The 14772-nt window shown below is 35.9% G+C and overlaps 1 protein-coding gene across 2 annotated transcripts in view; it reads left to right on the top strand.

The window, feature by feature from the left end:
* Positions 1–14772, top strand: part of LOC136033225 (fibropellin-1-like) — a 176045-nt gene that overhangs the window by 143341 nt on the left and 17932 nt on the right. For both annotated transcript variants that reach the window (XM_065713938.1, XM_065713937.1), the window contains exon 8: positions 13412–13555. In XM_065713938.1, the coding sequence (XP_065570010.1) occupies positions 13412–13555 (144 nt within the window). The remainder of the gene's footprint in view (positions 1–13411; positions 13556–14772) is intronic.

Raw genomic sequence — 14772 nt, 5'->3', positions numbered from 1 at the left:
TAAAACGACCAGGAAGTATTCCGCGAATGAAAGGGGTTGCCCCCTCCCCAAAACCCCGCTCTTTACGCTAAAGTTTGACTCTTTGTCATAACTCCACTTTTTAAAACAACAAAAAAAATTAGCGTAAAGAGTGAGGCGTTGAGGAGGAGACAACACCTTTCATATGTGGAATAATTCCTGTTCATTTTAAGTTTTAATATTGCTCCCTGCTTGCAGTTAAAAAATGTTGTTTTTTTATTTAATTTCTGAACGTATTTGAATTAATGCATGTTTTGATTTTGGCTCACCGCACATGAATAAATAAAATGAAATTGGCATATTATTTTTTTTTTGCTAAACGGCTTTCTCATAGTTTTGATCGGACGATTTTGATAAAAAAGGGAATGGGGGAGGAGGCCTAGTTGACCTCCAATTTTTGGTTGCTTAAAAATGCAACTAGATTTTTTTACTTTTTTTTCAGGATGTTTTTGTTAGTAATAAACATATGTACCTTACGATTTAACTTACGTAACGAACTTCTATATTTGTGTATTTTTATTACGTATACAACCCCCTCGTCAATACCTCGCTCTTTACACTAAAGCTTGATTTTTTTCGGAAATCTTTAAGAAAAAGTCGTAATCTTTAAGTCATCCCCGAATACATAGTTATTAGGTTTTCGACTAAGCTGAACAAAATGGCTATCTCAAAATTTTGATCCGGTGACTTTATTCGTGGAAGGGGGCCTATGTGCCCTCCAAGTTCTTTGGTCACTTAAAAAGGTCACTAGAAATTGTAATTTCCGTTAGAATGAGCCCTCTCGCGACATTCTAGGATCACTGGGTCGATACGATCACCCCCGAAAAAAAACAAAAAAACAAACAAATAAACACGCTTCCGTGATCTGTCTTCTGGCAAAAAAATACAAAATTCCACATTTTTATAGATAAAAATTCTACAGTAGGGTTCTCTGAAACGCTAAGTCTGATGGTGTGATTTTCGTTAAGATTCTATGACCTTTAGGAGGTGTTTTCCCTTATTTTCTAAAATAAGGCAAATATTCTCAGGCTCGTAACTTTTGATGGGTAGGACTAAACTTGATGAAACTTATATATTTAAAATCAGCATTAAAATGCAATTCTTTTGATGTAACTATTAGCAACAAAATTCCGTTTTTTAGAGTTTCGGTTACTATTGAGCCGGGTCGCTCCTTACTACAGTTCGTTACCACGAACTGTTTGATTCCTTGATGATATTTTCTGTCAATGCCCTTTTTATTTTGTCTGTAATTTCACTGTCTATTACGACATTATTTTTGCATATATTGCAGTTTCAGTACATAGACAAATTATGTCTTATGATATTGCTAGAAGAGTACGCCTGTTTTCTCTTAAACTTCCGTTTGACTTTTTGACTTGACTTTTTGACACAAATATTGCCGCTTGATGTTCCCTTAGCTGTCCAACGTTGAGAAGCCTTAGAGACTTAAAGCATGCACTGGTGTCTTTAATATTTTTTACGTACTTCCCAATTATTCTTGCTGCTTTATTTTGTAGAATTTGTACACGTTTTTAATTAACATCAAAATTGCTGCTTTAAACTAAACATCCGTATGATATTTACGGGTAGATTATTGCAAAATATATCGTGCATAGAGTATGTTCCGACAGAATATGCTTCAGTCTTCGGAGAATGCCAACTCCACGTGCAATTTTTGCGGAAATAATTTTGCTATGATGCATCCATGAAAGAGTAGAATCAATATGGAAGCCAAGGTACCGCAGTGATTCAACTTGTAAAATAGGCTTTTCACCTTATAGGACATTACTACTTATATCAACAGAATCACCCACTCTACAGTATGTTAGTAAAAATGTTTTCTTTACATTCACGCACAGCAAACATATACTTGTAACATCCTCTAATCTTTTGAGAACAACATTAGATTTTACTATTGAATCGTCGACTGATTTTGCAAATACCGTTAGCGCAGTGTAATCCGGAAAAGAAGTAATACATACATCCTACAGATACAAGGGCATCATGTCTACGTAAACTAGGTAAAGTAAAGAACCCAGCACAGAACCCTGAGGTACACCACACTTCACAGGAAGAGACGATGAAACTACATCATTTAAAAGGACTTTAAGGGCCCTACCGTAAAGGTAGCTCTCAAAGCATTTTAGACAAACTCCATTTATTCTAAGACTTCTCATTCGATGCAGTAATACTTGATAGTCAACCGCGTCAAACGCTTTTCTAATTTCAATGAAAGGAGACATAGGTACGTTACCTGAGTTTAATGCGCAATTAACACTTTTAACCAGGTGTTGTGAGGCGTGCGCCATGGAAAGTCCCCGACAAAGCCGTTTATGTACCACTTTTTCCAGTATCATTGAAAAGATAGATATAATTGAAATATGTCTCTAGTTTTCTATGTCTGACTTGCGAACACCTATATGAAATGGAATGACTTTCGCTTTCTTAAACTTCAACGGAAAGCTTTGCTTTTCTAGGGAAGTATTAATGATAAAAACTAGACAGGGAAAAATTTATCCTTAAATCACTTTAGGAGCTCGAAAAGACAAACGATCAACAGTGTCAGAAATTGATTGCATAACTTTGCGCACTTCTTCACTTGTGCACGGCTGAATTTCTCATATCTAATATTTCAGCACGGACGTCATTAATCGTATTGCAGTCCATTTAATTATATTTGTTGCTAACACTAGATGGCCGATATCACCTCAGATCACTTCATCACCTCAGAGCCAATATTCGAGAAAAAATTAGCAAACTTATTTACAATTCCAGTTGAATCACCAAGGTTACACCCATCCAAATTAATGTCTACCATGGTCTCTTCTTCCTTACCACCTGTGATTCTATTTAAAATATTCCACGTTTCTTTCAAATTACCTTTACTTTCCTCCAACTTATTTCCATAATAATCAGACATTGCTTTTCTTCTCAGTTTATTAACCAGATCTCTTTGCTTTGTAAATAAAATAAAGACTCATCACTTTGAAATCCAAATGTGTTTTATAAAGTCTATATTTCTTAATTCTATTTGGTCAATTATCTCCTCTGTTATCTATGGTTTACGGGGAACATGCTTCTTTTACTTAAAAACTTTTACTGGAAACGTCCTTTCATAAATAGGGTTAATGACTTCCATCAGACAATCCAGAACTTTACTAGTGCATTCATTCTCTTCAAACAATTGGCTCCAGTCTATTACACTCACTTCCTCTTAAAACTTTAAGAGATTTTCTTTTTTCGTCAGTCAAAATTTTAGTTTTGTTCTGGACACGTTTAACACTACAACAAATTGTAACTGAGAATGGAAGATGATCAGACCCGGGAACATAGTTACCTACGAAAAACTTCGACTCAAATCAATTGAATGAAAAAATACATTGTCAATAATCGTTGGAGATTGACTTGTGATTCTCTTTGGAATGTTGACGAGTGGATAAAGTCGCATTAAATTTAAGAAATCGCTATTTTGACTAGATAGATGCAATAGATCAAAATTAAAATCCCCAATTACTATACAACTAACACCATTCCGGACTTTATCAAGGAGCTCACTAAATCCATCAGTAAACTCATTCATGTGAGTGCTAGGAGGCTTATACACCATACTAATTAAAAAAATTGGCTATTAAGTTCAATGTCTACTGAAAAATTTCCACCTTACCTTCTCTCTATATACTAAGATCATCCCTAATAAGACTCCTAATCTCTTCCTTCACAAAAACTGCAATACCATCTCGGCCTAGTGAAGTACGATTTTTGACATTTAGGTTGTACCCTGGTAATAAATTGAAAGAGACAGATTTGCACATAAAAACGTTTGACACAGCCCTACGACATCAAACTGGGAAAACAGATCTTCTAGTAATCGGAGTATATCTAGGTAACTTAATGTGACACGGACATTCCAAGAAAATAAATATAAATATTCGTCATTGTCTATTGACGAAAACTCATGTGGTGCACGCAGATAAACACTATATTTTTCTATTTAACTGGGTTATAGGGGACTCATTACCACGGGCGATTCCCCTAGATAAACAATCCTCCAGGTTAAATTTCTCTACTTCAGACCCGACCATCTCTTAACAGTAAAAAAGAAAACATACACATAAAAGCAGAAAAAAGAAGAGAAAAAAAACAAAAGCAAAAACAACAAAAAACAAAACAAAAATAAACCAATACAAGAAATACTAATCATAACATGTGCGACCAAATACAGTTGGTAATAGAACGGATTTTCTTGACTGCTGACGTACATTAAATTTTGCCAAAATCTGACCATGATCTGGTCATGCATTTCGCTGACCATACGTGTTTTTTGCTGCGTTCAAAATGTCCCGGCGACGTTTTGTTAGACTCTCCGATACAAAAACACCAGTTGGATGACGTCTAGCTTTTGCTTTAAACACTTTTCGGGCTACATCTTTACTAGAAAATTTAACTAGGATCGGAGCAACTCTAATGGAACTTTCTTGATGCTGCGTAGTCAGATTATTCAAGCGAAGACGGTATACACTAATCAAATCAGAAGACGAGAGGTGAGTCACAGACATTTTTGCTATTTATAATGCGAGATATTGTCGTACGAGTGTCAACACCAGGTAACTGCTTTACAAGACATTGAATGCTAATACCAGAAAGATGGCGAAAGGATGTATAAACACGTACTGTTCTACCACAAGCAGTAGCAAGAAGTTTCGTAATCAACTATTTGTTTAAGGCTTGCACTCTCTTTGAGCACTAACTTCTCTGGAAATGCTACTCTCAAATATTTACCAGCAGTAACATTGAATTTGTTCGGTACTCTAAAGGAATCTAATCTCTCACTGTTGAGACAAACCACGCGTACATTTCCAATAATGTTACCACTAGTACCTGTTTCATAGTTCAAATACTTGTCTTTGTCAGCATTCAACGCTGCGATAAATCTATCAAGTACACACACTTTCTTGAAATAAAATTTATCTTCACTTTTTAACCTGAGATGTAAGAGTTCATCATTCCAATGCACTATTAATACTGATCGAAAACATAAACTAAACTAGCTACTGTCGTCGACAAGCCACGGAGCACTACGGGGGCAGCCTAAAAAAACAACCTAGAACCAGCAGAGCCGGCAGAACCGGAACTGGGACCGGTGGAATTGAAGCTGGAACCGGTGGAATTGCGGGGAGAAGTAGCGGAACCGGAACCGGAATTGGGAACGGTGGAACTGGAAGTCAAACCGATAGAATCCTAACCAGTGGAATCGGAGCTAGAACCGGTGGAATTGGAACAGGAACCGGTGGAATCTGAACTAGAACCGGTGTTCAGAAGAAATGAGGCAGAAGTTTGGGAACCAGAACTGAGACCAGAAGCGGCGTAACCGGAATGATAATGGCATTGGAAAAACCTGTGTGCTTGGAAGCCTTATGAATTTTCGAGGGGGTACTAAGATCATTTTTTTACATGCTGGGCTCCCCACTTGACTAGCGTTTTGGAAAATGCCCTTAGGGTTTTGCATGACTATTAGTGCACATGCAGGGCACCCCACTTGACTACATTTAATTTTAAATACGTATACAATAACATCTGCTAATCTATAACGCAACAACCACCTGGGCGCACTAAACCAAATAAACAATAGCACCTGTGTCTTGGAGAAGGTCCTGAGGGCTTGGCATGGCTCCTAGTGCACTTGCGGGGGTTACCTAGCTGACTTGAATCTTGAAAAATGTTTTTGTAGAAAAAAATCTTGAAAAACATCTTGAAAGTGAGCCTTACCATGATAGTTCCTCCTATTCAATATGTCATACGCATTCAAAATATTTGCTAATTTTTTTACTTTCTCTCTCTCTTTCCCTACAGCCATCTCTGTCTCAATCTCTCCATCCCCGATATTTTTTCTTATTATGTTTCAGAAATATATGATTTAACACAAATGTTTTGTCAAATAAAAACCAACTACTTCAGATTAATTACCATAAATACAACCTGTCAAAAATATACCATTTTGTTTAAAAAATCACCCTACCATGTGAAACGGCTCATTAGCTGTGAAGTGACTTTCACAGAGGAAAGCATTTCTGGATAATAAACTGTTACGTCATCCACATTTAAATTTGCTTTATTAAACATTAGTCGCCATTGACAAGGTCATTTGAACTTCCATATGTTAATAGTAGCACCTATGTCTTGGAGAAAGCTCTGAAGAAACATCTCGAAGAAGCAAAAAAACGTCTTGATGGGTTGGTGACAGCCTCATGGCTTCTAGTATATCCCCCTATGGGCATCATAGTATCTGAAATACCCTCACTGCTGATATGATAGGGTCATCAACATGAGCTGGATGACCTCCCATAACTCTGGTTTTCTTCCAATTGATGAATATATTAGTCAGGGTAGCTTTATTGGACATAATGTTTAAAGCAAACAATGTGCATGGCCTGGAGTCAGTAAAAATACTACTTTATCTGCTAAGTTACTGTCACTTATGACTCTATCTCCAATCCTGATGCTGAAAACAGACTAGAGCAGCTTAATATCGTAGCATCTATTTTGAGTTTGATCGGAAATACTATGACGGAAGTCTTTTATTTGTGAGGATTATCCTTATGGCATTCTACCCAGTAGAACCAAAGGCTGTTTTTAAGTCAACATAGACGACGGATTTATGGACAAGAAGGATTCACCTGTGATGAGACCGCAGCTGGGCTAACATTCCTTTTTGAACCCTTTCCTCTTCTTGGGTGCTAGAATCAATTCATTTTGATCTTTTTGTAGAATGTCCAGTTCCAAACTGCTGTAAACAAACTGTTAAATCCGCAGAATAGGAAGAGCCAACAGACTTGAGACCCTGGATCTGATACCGTTGATTCCTGGAGCTTTATGAATTCTTCGCCTGTTTGTGGCAGTTTTTCTGACTTCTGATAAGAGAGACTCAGATCCGTCAGTTTTCAAAGGCTATTGGAGTGTCGAAGGTTATTGGGTTTGGAGCAACCGTTGATCGTAGGTGATTACGATTTGGTTGTATTCAGTAGCGAAGGGAAGTGCTTAGTCCAATAAGAAAGATTAGATACTACATTTTCCATGTTTGTCTTACTGGCAAATAAGATATTTCTCAGTGGTTGAGAACCTGTTAGGTCATACCAAGGTTTGAAGACGCTTTCGAACATTTCTTTTTCCCAGTCGTTATCTAACTCCGCTTCCTTAGTGCCTACAAAGGACTGAAGCTTTGTGTTGATTACCTTGCTCCTTACTATGTGAGGCACTGCAGGCTTATGGTCATATCTTCACTGAATTTTGCTTGTCTTCTAAGACTGGTGACATCTATGGTCTCTTTGGAGACTAAGGTGCTTTTAACAGGGGCTTGTCTACCAATTGTTGACTTCAAACTTGAATGTCAGCCAAGCATATGTGGCATCCTACCACTGGAATATAATATCCAAATTGGTTGAAATCTTGACTCAGTAACACTCTTGAATACTAACAATGTCAAGATTACGAAGGTTCAGCCTGATCGTGTGCTCCTCAATTCTCTCAAACGTAAGATTAAGACGAATTCCGGTGATTACGAGCAAGTGACTAATATTCTTAAGGTAATCTCCATTGGTAGTGTGACTGTTGAGAACCGAATATTCCCAATGGCGAAAGATAGCAATGTAATTTTCAACACTGTTCTTGTTGCCCTATCGTTTTCATCGCGATTACACCGGAGTATTCTTGTTTCCAGAAAATAGAGTTATTAATGAAAAGCTGATACGTGCGACAAGACTGCAGTAGGTGGTTTCTGCCGTCGTTGATGATGTGAGGGAGACACGACCTCTGACTCCTATCCATGGACCTGCGAAGTTATATTTATACAGATGTTGGGATCATTCAAGAGTGAAAACCGCCATTGAAAGTCATGGACGCACGCGATAAATGCCTTGCCCCACCCCCGAGATCCTAATTTTTTTTGAATTCTTAGGCTATTATTATTCCAATTAAGCCTTCCTGGCTTAATAGTTTGCGCGGTTGGTTGAGAATTCTTTGTCCAAAAGACACAGGTTCAATCGCTGGCATGGACAGTTACTTGTATTGGGACGGGGGTCAGTGGCATGACAATAAGCTCAGCCTGAGTTGACTCAGCTCTAAATGGGTACCCAGAAAAATCTGAGGAAGGTAAGCAGGAAGGGTATGCAAAAGTACAAGATGGCTGGCCTCCAGTCCCCCATTGCACTTTCTGTCTGAATGGCCAAGAAACAGAGATCAGCACCTCCAGTTTGGACCTTAAGGGTCTTTTGTCGTCACACTTACTATTATTCCAATTATGAAATAAGAATTGTCTTTATTATATGCCCCTACCCCAAAAAATTACTCCCACTGAAAAGAATTCCTTCATATGTAAGGAGGGGAGGGGTAAGGACTTTTTAACGATTAAATAAAAAAAACAAGTTTTTTCAACTGAAAGTAAGGAGCGACATTAAAACTTAAAACGAATAGAAATTACTTCGTATATGAAAGGGATTGCTTCCTCATCAACGCCCCGCTCTTTACGCTAAAGTTTGACTCTTTCTCTCAACTCTTTTTTTTAAAACAGTAAAAAACTTTAGCTTAAAGAGCGGGGCGTTGATGAGGAAGCACCCCCTTTCATACACGAAGCAATTTCTGTTCGTTTTAAGTTTTAATGTCGCTCCTTACTTTCAGTTGAAAAAACTTGTTTTTTTATTTAATTTCTGAACGTTTTTGAATCAATGCATGTTTTGATTTTGGCTCTCCGCAGAGGTATAATTAAAACGAAATTTGCATACTTTTTTTTTGGCTAAATGGCTTTCGCATAATTTTGATAGAATGATTTTAAGAAAAAATTGCGGGGGAGAAAGCCTAGTTGCCCTCCAATTTTTTGGATAATTAAAAAGGCAACTAGAATTTTTAATTTTTTATAAATCTTTTTATTGGTAAAAGATTTACGTAACTTATAAATTAGCTTACGTAAAGAACTTTTTATTCTCATGTTTTTATTACATATATGAGGGGGTTCGCCCCCTCGTCAGTACCTCGCTCTTTACACTAAAGCTTAAATTTTGTCCCAATTCATTAAGAATGACCCCTGAATCACAAAAGCCGTAGAATAAATAGTTGAAATTACTAGAAATACTTTAGCGTAAAGAGCAAGGTATTAGGAGGAGGTGAGCCCCTCATACGGGTAATAATTTCTGTTTGTTTTAAGTTTTAATGCTGCTCCTTACTTCCAGCTGAAAAAACTTTTCATATTTATTTTTTCATTATTTTTTTTTAAATAATGCTATTAGATCCTGCGCTCCCTTCATGGACATTTTCTTCCCCCATGACAAATTCACGATGGAAAGTTCCCCCAGCATATCCCCCTCTTTTCAACCCCTCCCCCAACAAAAAAAATCCTCCTGAAAACGTCTATGCACTTCCCAATAACAATTACTATATGTAAGCACTGGTCAAAGTTTGTAACTTGTTGCCCCTCCACCGGGGACCTAGGGGGGGGGGTGGGTAAGTCGTCCCCAAAGACAGAGTTATAAGGTTTTTCGACTACGCTGAATAAAATGGCTATCTCAGAATTCTGATCCGTTGACTTTGGGAAAATAATTTGCGTGGGAGGGGGCCTAGGTGCCCTCCAATTTTTTGGTCACTTTAAAAGGGCACTAGAACTTTTCATTTCCGTTAGAATGAGCCCTCTCGCAACATTCTAGGACAACTGGGTCGATACGATCACCCCTGGGAAAAACAAAAACAAACAAAAAAACAAACAAACAAATAAACACGCATCCGTGATCTGCCTTCTGGCAAAAAACACAAAATTCCACATTTTTGTAGATAGCAGCTTGAAACTTCTACAGTAGGGTTCTCTGATACGCTGAATCTGATGGTGTGATTTTCGTTAAGATTCTATGACTTTTAGGGGGTGTTTGAGCCCTCTGTGAATTCTAGGACCATTTGGTCGATGTGATGACCCCTGAAAAAAAAAAAAAAATAACAAACACACACTCGTGATCTGTCTTCTGGCAAAAAATACGAAATTCCACATTTTTGTAGATAGGAGCTTGAAATTTTGCTATAGGGTTCTCTGATACACTGAATGAGATGGTGTATATATATATATATATATATATATATATATATATATATATATATATATATATATATATATATATATATATATATATATATATAGATTTTCGTTATGGTTCTATGACAATCTATGGGGTTTTCCCCCCTATTTTCTAAAAAACGTAAATTTTCCCAGGCTCGTAACTTTTGATGGGTAAGACTAAACTTGATGAAACTTATATATTTAAAATCAGCATTAAAATGCGATTCTTCTGATGTAGCTATTGGTATCAAAATCCCATTTTTTTTAGTTTTGGTTACTATTGAGCCGGGTCGCTCCTTATTACAGTTCGTTACCACGAATTGTTTGATTCAGTTCATGGTTGTCAAGGGGGCTAAATTTTTGGATGGCTCTGTCATCGTCTCTTTTGGTTTCAATCTTGAAAGGTTTCCGTATGAGTGGTACTTGATACTTTTGCAGCTATTGTCTAGGTTATCCAGCCTGAAAGTATTTAAAAACAAATTTTACGCTATGATTATGACTAGATTTGGAGAAAGCGAAATATCAATTAAACAGTCGTGACTGAATTAACCATAGCTAATTTTTAGCGTTGAAATTGCGGCGGATATTTTCATTCAAGCTATGCAGATTGTTCCTGACGCACGTGGCAAATGTTAGATTGCATTTGAAGCTAGTTGAACGTCCAACATCCATGACTGAGCTTAAAAAGAAAAGAAGTATTTGATGCATAACTGCTCGTGTGTCTAATCTCTTATGATTCAATTTCAAAAGCTTTTGGTTCGATCTTTTATGCCGATTTTGTGTAAACTTTGTGATTCGACTTCAAAACTTTTGGAATACTGTTCTTTTTTCCCACAGTATTTGGCCTAGATAATTAATTGAGAGGTTTTTATCTCTTTTTTTTTGGGGGGGGGGGGAGGTGAGTAGTTGACTAAAAATTTTTGCTTAAGTATAAAAAAGATAATATGTCAATTTTCAAGGAATTTCATTTTTTACATGTGAAACTTTTTTACCTTGGAGAAATGAGGAGAAGGCCTCTCTCTCCTGTCGACCCTTCGCCAATTGGTGTCCTTGAATAAATTACTTGAACAATAACAGAAAGTTCTGTGACAAACATGATACAGGCGGGTCATAAACATTGAACCGCCTACTTATTTGGCCAGACTCTTGTATCTGTATCATGATGCCATTTCCAGAGGAAAGGAAATCCCCTATTCTTGTTTTTCATGTTTTTACCTTTATACCTTTTCATGTTATACCTTTTCACATTATTCTCGTCCCTTCCGTCGTAGAATCTCCTTTGTCACTACTGGTACTAAATAGAGTTTGTTAAAACTTACAAGTAATTATTTTAATCTGAATATCAGTGTTTCTTGATTTGAGCGAATGAAACTGGACCGGTTTGTGTTAATTTAGAAGCTTAAAATAATCCTACTATTAGAATTCAAATATACGCTTTAGGTATAGACGAATTACAAATCGCATGAAAGGACTGCTAAAATTTGCCTTTGTCAGTCTGTACATTCGATCTATTATATCCTTTTCAAGTATCTGATCGTTGCCTATAAAAAAAAAAAAAAAAAGATTGTCTCGCAAGACTCAATCGAGCACTCAACATCCCAAAACTTAAAAGAGTCTAAATTACGCTAACTTTTGACTGATTTTTATTATCATAATGTATATATATATATATATATATATATATATATATATATATATATATATATATATATATATATATATATATATATATATATATATATATATATATATTATATATATATATATATAATTTCTGTTCGTTTTAAGTTTTAATGCTTCTTCTTACTTTCAGTTGAAAAAACTTTTTCATATTTATTTTTTCATTGTTTTTTTTTTGAAATTATGCTAGAAAATCTTGCGCTCCCTTCATGAAAATTTTCTCCCCCCCCCCCGACAAATTCCTCCAAGGAAAATTCCCCCTACATATCTCCCTCTTCTTAACCCCCCAACCTAAAAATCCCCCTGAAAACGTCTGTACACTTCCAAATAACCATTACTACATGTAAGCACTGGTCAAAGTTTGTAACTTGTAGCCTCTCCCAGGGGGACTGTGGGGGAGTAAGTCGCCCCCAAAGACATAGTTAAAAGGTGTTTCGATTACGGTGAATAAAGTGGCTATCTCAGAAGTTTGATCCGGTGACTTGGAAAAATAATTGGGGTGGAAGGGGGCCTAGGTGCCCTCCAATTTTTTGGTCACATAAAAAGGGCACTAGAACTTTTCATTTCTGTTAGAATGAGCCTTCTCGCAAGATTCTAGGACCACTGGGTCGATACGATCACCCCTGGGAAAAAAAAACAAACAATTAAACACGCATCCGTGATCTGCCTTCTGGCAAAAAATACAGAATTCCACATTTTTGTAGATAGGAGCTTGAAACTTCTACAAAAAGGTTCTCTGATACGCTGAATCTGATGGTGTGATTTTCGTTAAGATTGTATGACTTTTAGGGGGTGTTTCTCCCTATTTTCGAAAACAAGGCAAATTTTCTCAGGCTCGTAACTTTTGATAGGTAAAGTTAATCTTGATGAAACTTATATATTTAAAATCAGCATTAAAATGCGATTCTTTTGATGTAACTATTGGTATCAAAATTCCATTTTTTAGAGTTTTGGTTACTATTTCCTTACTACAGTTCGTTACCACGAACCGTTTGATTATCCTGCACTGAAGAAAGTTTTCTTTAACCATAGTTAAAAAAAACATTATCCTTCTTATTTAAAAAGAACATTATCTTTCATTAAAAAAGTATAATCGTTGTTTTATGCAATCCTTCTTCATTAAAAAAATAATGTGTGTCACCCCTGTGGACTGAGGTAAAGGAACAGAGATATGCGGGCGTAAAGTATTTTCTGTGTAAAAACCGCCCTATGATTTTTTTTTTAAGCAAATGATATGTGCAGCATTAAACTGTGAGAAATAATTTTTTTCTTAAAGATTTATTTGCATATGAGCTTTTTTTTTTCTTTGGAGGCCTACATCTTTAGCCTATCTTTAGCCTACAGCAAAGTATTTTTTTTTTAATTTAACGCTCGTAAACTAAAATTAAGTACGCCTGTGTTTATTTGAAACTCATATATATTTTGATTTTTACCGTTCATATTTTCTTTTCTATGTTAAATGTTCCGGGGGTAATATTTTATCTAACCTTAGTTTTTCAGATCTTGACTACTAAATGATTACCATGATTATTCATAGGACGAAGCCTAAGCCACTTTTTCTGTTAATTTTTGGCTGATTCGATCAGCCAAAAGCAATCAGCTAATAAGATTTATTTTTTTCAGCTTGCGGTGGCGTGGGTATTTGTAATGAAGGCTCATGCGTTCAGTCGAATTCGGGTGACTTCTTCTGTAGCTGTAACGAAGGATTTTACGGTGAATTTTGCGATATCTCCGACCCTTGCGATAGCAACCCCTGTCTCAATCAAGGTATACAACCATCGTTTTTATTTATTATATATTCATTTATTCCTTTGTTTACGTTTATTTGTTTCTGATTCTGTCTATTTCTTTATTTAATTGTTTTGTATTATTCATTTATTGTTCCCTTTTTATTTATTAATTTTATGTCTCCACATTTATATCTCAACAGCTTGTTGGACTGCTTGTAATAAGGATTTTTGACCTTTATATATTTTTTATATAGTATGTTTGTATTATAGTATTTTGTATATAGTATTTTTCTTTAGTTTTTTACTATCTTTTCTCCTGTCGTGAAGGTAGCCAGCTTTCGCGTACACTAAATAAAAGAAAGAATTTTTTTCAAAATAAAGTAATTAGCGACATCAAAACTTAAATCTAACAGTAATTATTACCTATGTGAGAGGAGCTGCCTTTTTCTCAACCCCTTTCTTTAAGTTATAAATAAAAAAAACTAGTTTTTTTAACTGAAAGCAAGGAGCGACATTATAACTTAAAACGAACAGAAATTACTCCGTATATGAAATGGCTTGCCCCCTCCGCAATCCCTCGCTCTTTACGCTAAAGTTTTTAGTTGTTTTAAAAAGTAGAACTGTGGCAAAGAGTCAATCTTTAGCGTAAAGAGCGAGGGATTGCGCAGGGGACAACCCTTTTCATATACGGAGTAATTTCTGTTCGTTTTAAGTTTTAATGTCGCTCCTTACTTTCAGTTAAGAAAACTAGTTTTTTCTATGCAATTTCTGAACGTTTTTGAATTAATGCATGTTTGATTTTAGCTCTCTGCACATAAATTATTAAAATGAAATTTGCAATATTAATTCTTTTTTGGCTAAATGGCTTTCTCTTAGTTTTGATCAGACGATTCTGAGAAATAAGGGGCGGGGAAGGAGCCCTGTTGCCCTCCAATTTTTCGGTTACTCAAAAAGGCAACTAGAACTTATAATTTTTAACAAGCGTTTTTATTAGTAAAAAATATACGTAACTTAAGAATTAACTTACCTAACAAACTTTCATATTCTTATATTTTTATTATGTATATGAGGGGGTTTGTCCCCTCGTTAATACCTCGCTCTTTACACTAAATCTTAAGCTTTGTCCCAATTCTTTAAGAATAACCCCTTAATCAGAAAGGCCGTAGAATGAATAGTTTAAATTACTAAAAATACTTTAGCATAAAGAGCGAGGTATTTATCTTCTCCTAAATACCTCGCTCTTTATGCTAAAGT

This window comes from Artemia franciscana, chromosome 11, assembly GCF_032884065.1.
Source record: "Artemia franciscana chromosome 11, ASM3288406v1, whole genome shotgun sequence".
NCBI lineage: Eukaryota > Metazoa > Arthropoda > Branchiopoda > Anostraca > Artemiidae > Artemia > Artemia franciscana.
This window is presented reverse-complemented; position numbering and strand designations above follow the sequence as displayed.